Source organism: Xenopus tropicalis, chromosome 1, assembly GCF_000004195.4.
Source record: "Xenopus tropicalis strain Nigerian chromosome 1, UCB_Xtro_10.0, whole genome shotgun sequence".
NCBI lineage: Eukaryota > Metazoa > Chordata > Amphibia > Anura > Pipidae > Xenopus > Xenopus tropicalis.
Window position 1 is genome coordinate 5,187,416 of NC_030677.2, and position 11,460 is coordinate 5,198,875.

Below are 11,460 nucleotides of genomic sequence, written 5' to 3' on the forward strand. Positions count from 1 at the left end.
TTTGGGCCCTTGTACCAGCCCAACATCCCCAAAGCTCTATAGAAATAAAGATCCATGCCCCTAAAGATGCCCACAGTAGCTCTCCATCTTTTGCCCAACTACTGCACATGCTCAGTCTACTCTTGGCTGATGTCAGTGACCTGAGCTTAGGGATCCACTCACAATATTTTTCTTTCCCCTGCCTGCTTGGTCTGGTCACTATTAAACATGCATACTAGCCAACCAATCACAGTCCTGTCTGGCTGCTCTCTTAAAAACTAAAGGCCTTTTGAGCTTGGGGCGAGACTTTAGCTGAATCCTTAGTGTGGCTTCTCTTTCCCCCTTGTAATGATCCCAAATACTGAGCTGTGTAACAAATATAAGTTACAAAGGTTGGAAACAGAGGCAGAAGCTGTGACAAAAGTTTCAGTCACTTTGCTGTTACAAACAGCCCCTCTGGGAATAAACTGCCCCATTGTAAAGGTTTCTCTGTATGTAACACAGTGACTGTATATGCCCCTTACACCTGAGCTAAAGCTTGTTTGTATTGATATCCTGTAATACAATGTGTATAATAGGGCAGCACTAGTTTATATGTACCTGTACCCATGATGCACCTGTGTCTCTGTGCCAATGGGGTCATTTGTAGGTTCCACCTAGTTCTCTATGGAGGAAAAAAATACATACACAAAAGCACTGACCAATGAGAATGCTGATTAGATTCCCAGCACTATATCAGCCATTTTGATATTATCTTACATATAGAGATAATGATGCCATTTTCTCGTCATTATATGGCACAGGAATCAGACATGGGGATAAAGGGACAGACTTGTTCAGTGCTGGGAAACTGTGCTTATTGCTCCCAACTCCAATTGCAGGAACAGAGAACAGGGAGCCGGATTTACTCACATCAGCTGGGATTCTCATTGGAGGATTCTTTTGCATATTAATGCAGCCACTGGCTCTGGAGAGCTGGGAAATGTTTCATTAAACAATGCAAAAACTCTATAAACCCCACATTACATTACAGGGCAACACAGGAACCAGTGCAGTCTGCATATTATGAGTATAATTATTAATCAGCTTCTAAGGCAGATGTTATGTGACTTGTGTTGTTTGTTTTGATAATTTACTACGTTCCCTAAGCTCCGCCTCCCAACAGCAGCCCAGAGCAAACTGAGCATGTGCAAGAGCCAAATCTTATAAAAGATGGTCTAACAAAGTAACAAGATGGCAGCCTCCTCTGGACAAATTTGAAAGCATAAATCATTACTTTAATTAGACTTCTCAACCTCTGGGCTTGTGCAGTAAGTTCATAATGTTTATATCTATGGTCTCCTTCAAGATTGGTTTTAGAATAAAAGAGAACAAGCTGAAGGTGGTTCCTATCCAGATACTTATCTCTGATATATAATCAATGCTCCATGTGACTTGATTGGCTGCAGGATCTTAAGGAGGTAAATGATGTGCAAAGAAACAGGGGGCTGATTTGTAACAGTTACAGGCTCTTTGCCAGGGATGGGGTGCAGGTCAGTGAGGGGGGTGCAGGTCAGTGAGGGGGGTGCAGGTCAGTGAGGGGGTGCAGGTCAGTGAGGGGGGTGCAGGTCAGTGAGGGGGTGCAGGTCAGTGAGGGGGGTGCAGGTCAGTGAGGGGGTGCAGCTGCTTTAGGGAAGAGGGGGGCAAGAAGGCTGGAGAAGATGCTAAACATCGGGGGGGGAGGAAGAGCTGAGCAGTTGTGTAAATGATAAATTAAATGAGGATTAAGGCAGAGTAGGGAAAGTCGGGCTGGAGAGGGGGAAGAGCAAACACTGTCATTTCCCCAATATAAATAGATGTACTAGTATTTATATATGTAGTTACTAATAGAGGAAGTTTTGTTGTTAAAATGGAGGAGCTGGATTTACTGACTCTGGGTGGGAAATAAAGTGGCACTGATGGTGTATAACGTGACTGAGTGACAGAAATGCTCAGTACTATACTGGGTTATACTGGGAGGGACAGGGACACAGAAAAGAAGGAGCAGAATGTCTGCATGTTCAGCATCAAACCCAGTATAAAGGGAAAGTTGTGGAGGAGAATAAAAGGGCAGAAGGTGCGTGGGAGGAAGTTTCCCTGTACCAGACAGGCAGGTTAATGGTCGGCGTATGCTACACACATTGATAAATCAATCATTTTTATAGGACACAATGGGCCAGATTTAATTTTAGGGGAAAAACACTGGAAAGTGAATTAGAAGAAAAGCTTTTTCTCCTCAAATAAATTTTTATGTGAGAAACCATAAAATAACGTTTTCTCATTGATTTGAACGTGACCCATTATACCTGCAGTACGTTGTTTCCTCTGATTCTTTAAACTTCACTCAGTCCAAGGCACATTTACTAAAATGCATTTTTTTCTGACCTTGAAACATGATTTGGTATAATTTCGAAGTAACCACGATCATTTCTGAAGATCTAAAATGTCTCGACAATGTTTTTATCATTCGTATGAGAATATTGCAATTGCATTCTAAAAATGTCCTAGCTGAAAAGTTTGTTAACGGCACAAAAACCTTTCCCTGGCCACTCCATGTCAGCACTTACTGGGATAGCCCCTCCCCTCTGCTCCCATCAGAAGGCCCCTCCCCAAAAGCTTTTAAAGCCCAACCCTACCCCCTCTCTAGTGTCTTTTTTGTCCTTCTGCCTCACTTTTTGTTTTGCTCCCATTGGAAGCAATTTTTTCTTTTTAGCCTTGGGGAAGCATTAGGGCTGCCTGAAAGCATTGCAGAGACTGGGGGGTTTTGGTTATTGAGATCTTTTATCCCCCACAAGCACATTACCTCATTTTTTTTGGAGTCCTTTATGTCTGGGCTGTGGGATCAGGAGGGCACGGTGGGGCTATGGCAGGTATCACTTGTTTGTCCCTGATCCATGTGCTCTCCCAGGCTGCTTGTCCCCCCATCTGTGTGCCCTACTGGGCCTGCTTATGAAGCATCCGGTGGCAGTGGTGTGTGTGACCCCTATACTCTTCATTTTTAAAAATGGGAGAGGGAGGTGGCAGTTAGCCAAGCATCAGACTTGGTCACATCGGTAATGCTCAGGATACAAGCTTGGTTTCCAGAGTCTCAACACTTGGAGCAAATTGGTAAGTTTGCAAGTTTGTCCGTTCTGTGAGTGGTGCAAATGCAATGCTTGTTAGTGCAGACACCAGTTGCAGGTAATTACTGGGCAGGGCTGTATTCAGCTGTAGGTAATGGGGTAGGTAGTTCCCCTCCCCCTTTCCTTCCTTCCTGTTAGGATGAAGCCCCAGGAGTATGAGGTGAGGGTCTCTGGGTTACACTTATGTTCTGATGCCTCAAGTTGCTGTTAGTTCCTTCCATACTGCTTCTCATACAGAGTTGGGCTGGGGAACTGGTGTCTGCAATATGTATATGTACCTGGTTCCACCAGTGGGTACATAGGGATATGTGCCAGCCTGCAATGGGCAGCATAGCACTTGGCTCTGTAGCAGAATCTTAATAGGCCAGATTATTGGAACAGCTATACTGAATGTATATGTTAAAACATCTCAGTGGTTCTCATGGGTAATATTCCATGTATGCTGATGATTATTCAGTTCTGGGTCATATTAGCTTATGCAGCCTCCAGGTAAGTATGGGTAACATACAGACAGGTATTACACACTACATATGCACTGCTATACTGTGTAGGGGCTAAGGGTAACACTCGGGGTGCAGACAGGTATTACACACTACATACGCACTGCTATACTGTGTAGGTGCTAAGGGTAACACTCGGGGTGCAGGCAGGTATTACACACTACATACGCACTGCTATACTGTGTAGGGGCTAAGGGTAACACTCGGGGGCAGACAGGTATTACACATTACATACGCACTGCTATACTGTGTAGGGGCTAAGGGTAACACTCGGGGTGCAGACAGGTACACAGACAGGTATTACACACTACATACGCACTGGCATGTAACGGCATTTCAAATTATGTATATGTGTTTATGTGACTAAACTGAGCTATAGCCTTACTGTAGAAACAGGAGTCAGTGATGGGTTATTTTCCAGTTATGTATATGGTTTTCAGACCTGTTAGGTGCTGGTTGTTCCCAAGACTGGCTGTAGGAGGATTCCCATTACTGCTGTGCTTCTGGGGTAAGTGTTATAAATGTTAGTTTATCACTCTTTAAGTTGCCAGGGCTTCTGATCCGGCAAATACCTCTAGGAACAAGGAGAGGCTCAGAGGAACATGGCTCACAATGCCTTGTAGGTTGCCTTGGTTATCCATATGGCAGGGCATTATAATAGAAGCCTGAACAATAGGGCTCTGTATAGTCAATAATTAACATTCCCTTGCTCTGAACACTGACCACCATTTCTTAGTCCAGTATTCAGTGGGTGCATTGGTTTAAATAACTTTTTGTATATGTGACTAGAGATATAGTAATCTGTATAGACAACTATGGCCATGACTGGTGCATCATTTTCAGGCCTTGCTGTTGGGGTAGACAGTAGGATACGCCTGTCCAGTATCCTTGGTCAGGTACATAGGGGAGCCAGTTAGGCTCAGAGGCCACATATTAACAACTGTCACATTTAGAATCTTAGAAGGGTGCTTGGACCATCAGCAGGCTAAGGCTATGGAACAGACCCATGGGCTAAGTGGCCTATGGGCTTAAGCACTGTGATACTGTTAGTATGGTAAATATAAACCTTATCTGCGTTTCCTCATGGACTACCAAGTCCCTAGGGACTAACCTCCCCCGGAAGGGACTTGGTAGTCCATGAGGAAGCGCAGAGCGCAAAACGCATCGACTTTGTAACTGGCACAAGAGAGGACCCGTATTGACGGACTCGGCACTTACTGGTGACGTCACCGGAAGGAAGGGAACGGCGTTCACGCCGCTTCTGGCAGCCAGAGTGCCTCTCTTAGCTTGATCCCAAGTAAGTTCCCGGCCGGGACAAGGAGGGGTTTGTGTCTGTTTTTAAGCCCACCTAGGGCTAATCCCTTTATTGTGTGCCTGTGATTGTGTGGAGGGTATAGGTCGGTTATATTGGCATATTCTGTATAAATACGCAGCGACCAATATACTCTTATGCCCATCTGCATTCTCATTACCTGCTAGAGGTTATATCGGTCTAATTTAGTTACCGAGTGCTCTCTATTCGGTTGTATAGCCGTGATTTTTATTGTCAGCTGCTCTACATTGCATTTTCTATGCGAATAAGCCAATTAGGGAGCTAATATCTACATGGTGCTCTCAGGCTCTGCCCTTTTTGCCTACTAACTGGGGGTATTGGGAATTTTTTAACTTTTTTATGGAATATCCTTTTTGAGGTTGTAAATATGGGTCAGATTAATGAATTCCATTTTTAAACAAATTGACTTCTGTCGGGGGAAGAAAATTTATTAATTGGTAATTCAAGGGTAAATTATCTGTAGATACTATCTGTTTCCCTTCTTTGTATTAAATGAATTTCTGCTTATTGTGATATTCTCCTGTATATAGAATTTATTGGATATTTTTATTTAGTGATTTGTGTGAATTTAATATTTTGAAATAAATACTGTTAGTATGGGGCAGTTTCCCTTTAAATCAATAGGTGGATAACTCTAACTCTATTTCCCCCTTACCTAGATTTAATCTTTACATTTCTGGGCCTTCACTTTATGTTTGGTCCAGTCCAGATTCCTGGGCAGATACAGAGTTCTAGTCCTTTCTCTGGCTATTCCCACCATCCATTCCTCTTTTCTTTCAGTCCAGATTCCTGGGCAGATACAGAGTTCTAGTCCTTTCTCTGGCTATTCCCACGGCTCATTCCTCTTTTATTTCAGTCCAGATTCCTGGGCAGATACAGAGTTCTGATCCTTTCTCTGGCTATTCCCATGGCTTATTCCTCTTTTATTTTAGTCCAGATTCCTGGGCAGATACAGAGTTCTAGTCCTTTCTCTGGCTATTCCCACCGTCCATTCCTCTTACATTTCAGTCCAGATTCCTGGGCAGATACAGAGTTCTAGTCCTTTCTCTGGCTATTCCCATGGCTCATTCCTTTTTTATTTCAGTCCAGATCCAGAGTTCTAGTCCTTTCTCTGGCTATTCCCACCGTCCATTCCTCTTTCATTTCAGTACAGAGTCCTGGGCAGATACAGAGTTCTAGTCCTTTCTTTGGTTATTCCCATGGCTCATTCCTCTTTTATTTCAGTCCAGATTCCTGGGCAGATACAGAGTTCTAGTCCTTTCTCTGGGTATTCCCATGGCTCATTCCTCTTTTATTTCAGTCCAGATTCCTGGGCAGATACAGAGTTCTAGTCCTTTCTCTGGCTATTCCCACGACTCATTCCTCTTTCATTTCAGTCCAGATTCCTGGGCAGATACAGAGTTCTAGTCCTTTCTCTGGCTATTCCCACGGCTCATTCCTCTTTTATTTCAGTCCAGATTCCTGGGCAGATACAGAGTTCTAGTCCTTTCTCTGGCTATTCCCACGACTCATTCCTCTTTCATTTCAGTCCAGATTCCTGGGCAGATACAGAGTTCTAGTCCTTTCTCTGGCTATTCCCATGGCTCATTCCTCTTTTATTTCAGTCCAGATTCCTGGGCAGATACAGAGTTCTAGTCCTTTCTCTGGCTATTCCCACGACTCATTCCTCTTTCATTTCAGTTCAGATTCCTGGGCAGATACAGATTTCTAGTCCTTTCTCTGGCTATTCCCACCGCTCATTCCTGTTTTATTTCAGTACAGATTCCTGGGCAGATACAGAGTTCACAGGTTTATTCCAGGTATTTGTTTCTACTCCCCACAGTGGGGTTGTCACTTGGTTTGGGATGTATTCTTTGCACAATGTCCGAAAAAATGTACCGAAAACCATTAAAAACTCATGGAATTTTAACGAAATTTTCGTATACACAAATGTTCTATAATTAGAAAAAATTAGAAAAAATACGAATGTATCTCAAAATTGTTTAGTAAATGGGCCCCCAAATGTTATTATCACATCCCATTCATTAAAGGGGAAACCCTGCTGCACAGCGCGGCTCAACCAAACGTTACTCAGCTGTTGTCGGACTACAAATCCCAGAATAATGTAACATATAATGAATAGTGAGGCATGCTGGGAGCTGTAGTCCAGCAACATCAGGGTTGTATTCTTAAAGCAATATTGCACAATAAAACTTTCCCAGCTCTCTAGGGCCCGCATTGGCAGCATTGAAATGCAAAAGAATCCTCCAATGAGAATCCCAGCTGATGTGAGTAAATCCGGCCCCCTGTTCTCTGTTCCTGCAATTGGAGTTGGGAGCAATAAGCACAGTTTCCCAGCACTGAACAAGTCTGTCCCTTTATCCCCATGTCTGATTCCTGTGCCATATAATGACGGGAAAATGCCATCATTATCTCTATATGTAAGGTACCAGCAAGGGGCCTGACACAGGGAATCAGCATTCTCATTGGTCAATTCTTTTACATTTATAATTAAGTTTTTGATCTGTTGAATTCACATTGGTGAATTTTCTTGCTTCTATAATAATGTTTTTTGGCAACTTCTATAACAAAACTAGGGGGCGCAGTGGGACAGTGTTATGGTTGGTTTACATCCCCTTTATATTGTATTCATTATGCAGTTACACCGCTATATGAGAAATCTGCACTTCAGTGATCCCTGGGGAACAGAAACTCATTATAAGGAGTTCAGAGACATTCTCAGGGAATATTGGATCATAAACTGGTGTTATTTCCATGATTTGGGTATTTATAGAAACTTTGTTGGAATAATTGTGCTGTCAGAATCCCAACCCAAAATTCAAATCAACATCCAAGAAATAATCTGGAAGAAGAATCAGGTAGGAATGAGAATTTCCATTTCTTTCTATTCCCACTCGCCCCTCACCATTCTAATATTTCTATTTAATGGAATAAAATGACAATTCTGAACATAAAGACATTATACAGGCAGTGAGGTTTGAATGCAGAATATTAAACATATTAGCACATACCTACAGTATATTAAGGGTAACACCTCTCTACTTATATTGAATTAATTGCCCCCTAAATGCCCCAACCTCATCCAACTTCAGGGTCTTACATAAACTACACAGCCCTGACCCAGTCCTTATAAACATATGTAACACCTATTTGACTAATTTAAGGCAAATCCAGGCTAGTAGTACAATGGAGAGCATGTGTTACATGTGACCTTAATACTTAGGAGTGGGCCTCCGCTATGTGGGAGATAAATAATGGAGTGAGGGTGTAGTTGAACTACAACTAGTTTAGGTGTGTGGTGCAAATAGTAAAAGATGGACGCCAGAGGATTCTTTATGGTAAACTATAATACAGATTTATTGTCCAGCAAGATAGATATAGTAGTGTACACAGGGTATTATACTCACAGTCACAGTAGGTATAGATGAAGTGACCATGGAGGAACAGTATAACCCCACTTGAGGAAGATGCAGAGTATTAGCTGGATACCTGAGATGAATACCCTTACGATAAGAGAATACTCCAGTAGTCGGTGGTCCAGGGGCACAGCACCTGCCTGAATCCTATGTCTACTGGTCCCTTAAAAAGGCAAACAGAGCCGGGGTAGGCTAAACCCTTAACACTCCTTTGATGGGGCTAAATAGCTGCCCTTTCTAGCTAAGCTGACTTTGCTCACCCCTCCTAGAGGGTGCTATTAAATAAGACTGACTGTGCTGGCTTATTCTCATTCACGGGGCCCTGTCCCCAACTTATCACTAGGGTATAAGGTCCCCTAGGGTACAAAATGGCTTCTGGGCCTGTGTCTGGTCCAGGCTCAGTTGGAGCTCTGCCTAGGACACAGCATGCAGCCAAAAGAGGAAGACACTCCTCCTTGCAAGACACTATATAGTCTGCAGGGGGAGTGGTCAACCTGGGCTAAACCTATTAAGGATAGCTTAATAACTGTAACCTGAGTGTAGAGGGCTCTACCCTATAACAGTACAGATAAGGAAAGGTAGGGAAGTAAAGCCATAGGGAGCTTAACCCTATGGGTCCCTACACATACACATACACGCTTCTATTATATCAGCCAATGCTGCTCTTTGCAATGAGTTGTGAGGCCTCGGTTGCCCAGAAACTGATCCACGTTCCTATTTAGTACATTTGCTAAATTGCACCGGGGCAGTTACTTTTTGCAGCCAATCACTTTTGGTTTGTAACTTGGTATTCTGACTAAAACATATTATTGGTTAGTTGCTAATGATAACTGCACGGCTGCATTTTCCTAGTTCTTCTCATGACGGATGCCGAGATTTTATTTAAACTCTTTTGTGACTTCTATCATTTTACCAGTTACTTATTCTAGTCTGGATATTACTATTATTTTTTTTAATTTAGTTGTACTATATTATATTAATATCCAGGGAAATTTTAATGATTTTTTTTTAAAAATCCACATGATTTTTGGGACTTTAATTTCCATTTTATATTAAACTAAGTGAAAATCTTCCCTAAACCTAACGAGGCAGATTTACTAACACAGGTACTAAGTTGCACTAGCGCAGCGACCCTGCAATAATCATGCACATTACAAAGTGAAATAAAAGCTCTGATTGGTTGCTATAAGTAATAGCACTAGTGCATTTTCAATTCTTCTTTACAGACTGTGAAATCCCAGTGTTCTGCAAACTGCCCTCCTGGCTCCAGAAAAATACCAGGGAAATCATTGGCTCCCTGCTGCTATGCCTGTGTGCCCTGCTCCCATGGGGAGATCTCTAATAGAACAGGTACTGAGTCATAATAATAATAATAATAATAATAATAATAGCAGCAGTAGGATGTTTAACTCTTTCCTTCTGTTGCATATTCAGTTACACACTCTTCCACTGTAATTATTTAACTTAATATCTACTTTTTCCATTTCCTCCCCTCCCACTGCCCTTTCTCCCCTCCCACTGCCCTTCCTCCCCAAATATCTTTTCCCTTGTTCCCACCCCCACCCTGTGCTCTGCTTGTATCACTTACTGTCGCTTTCCATCTCTTTCCTACTCTCACTGTTCCACTCATACTATAACAACAATAGTGGTTGTAGGATGCATATTCGGGGTCTGGGCAAAATTTTGTATGGGGTGCAAAATTGTTACACAACTGATATTATCATATACATGTGATAGAAATAATATTCTTTCACTTTTGTTACAGATATGGAAAATTGTTACAAATGTGAAGACAATGAGTGGCCAAATCAGGAGAAGACCCTGTGTATTGAGAAACAAATAGAATTTCTTTCCTATGCTGATGATCCCCTAACTCTAATCTCTATTATCTCATCTGTAATCCTTTTTATAATAGCAGCAGTTATACTGGGAATCTTTATTTCATTCCGAGACACCCCAGTAGTGAGAGCCAATAATCACACTCTGAGCTTCCTCCTCCTTGTCTCCATCAAGCTGAGTTTCCTCTCTGTGTTTCTGTTCCTCGGTCGCCCTGTGGATATAACCTGCATGCTCCGGCAAACCTCCTTTGGGATCACCTTCTCCATAGCTGTGTCTTGTGTCCTGGCCAAGACTCTCATGGTTTCCATTGCATTCAAAGCCACCAAGCCTGGGAGTCCCTGGAGAAAATGGGTTGGGGTAAAACTGGCAAATGGGCTTGTTTTTAATCTTTCATTAATTCAGTTTCTGATTAGTGTTATCTGGTTGGTTATTGCACCCCCTTATGTGGAGCACAACACACATTCTGAACCTAGAAAAATCATCATTCAGTGCAATGAGGGCTCAGTAGTTGCCTTCTATATTGTCCTCTCCTACATGGGACTGTTGGCATCTGTGAGCTTCATTGTAGCTTTCTTGGCTCGGAGCTTACCGGACAGTTTTAATGAGGCCAAGTACATCACTTTCAGCATGCTGCTCTTCTGCAGTGTTTGGATCACAATGATCCCGGCCTGTCTGAGCACCAAAGGCAAATACATGGTGGCAGTGGAAATATTTGCCATCATCTCTTCATCCTGTGGCCTTCTCTTCTGTATATTCCTACCCAAATGTTACATTATTTTATTCAAACAAGAGATGAACTCAAAACAATATTTGTTGGGAAAATGTAATACATAAAAGCTAATTTATTATACAGGGTACAAATACTGTCCCCCTGTCCCACCCACCCTCCGGGTTAGGGAGCGCCAGTGGTTGTACCAAGCTATGGAGCTATTTCCTTATGGCCGGCTCTATGGCAGGGGATAAATACAAGGCTAAGTTGCTCCCACTCTCTCCCTGCCCCTGGGTATTTAATGTGGGCTGTTGTACAGAGGGCAGATATGGTCCGACTGCAAGTGCTTGAGAATGAGCCCTAAGGGATATGAATTTGCTCCCCTTAGTGCTCCTGCACTGGCAGTAGGGGCAGGTAATTAGTAATTTGCTGTTATGGGAATTGTTTTCTTATAAATCAATGCTTTGTTACATTTGGCAAAAAAACATCTTTTTCATCTTTTCTAATAAAATTGGAGGTGCCCTCTGGGCCTGATGTGATTAAA

The 11,460-nt window shown here is 42.6% G+C and overlaps 1 protein-coding gene across 1 annotated transcript; it reads left to right on the plus strand.

Annotated features, from left to right (window-relative positions):
- The first annotated feature begins 2,680 nt into the window (after positions 1-2,680).
- On the plus strand, positions 2,681-11,460 carry LOC100490903 (vomeronasal type-2 receptor 26). The gene is made up of 3 exons (XM_031895070.1): positions 2,681-3,105; positions 9,595-9,718; positions 10,134-11,460. The coding sequence occupies exon 3, from the start codon at positions 10,136-10,138 to the stop codon at positions 11,039-11,041; it is 906 nt and encodes a 301-aa protein (XP_031750930.1). The 5' UTR covers positions 2,681-3,105; positions 9,595-9,718; positions 10,134-10,135; the 3' UTR covers positions 11,042-11,460.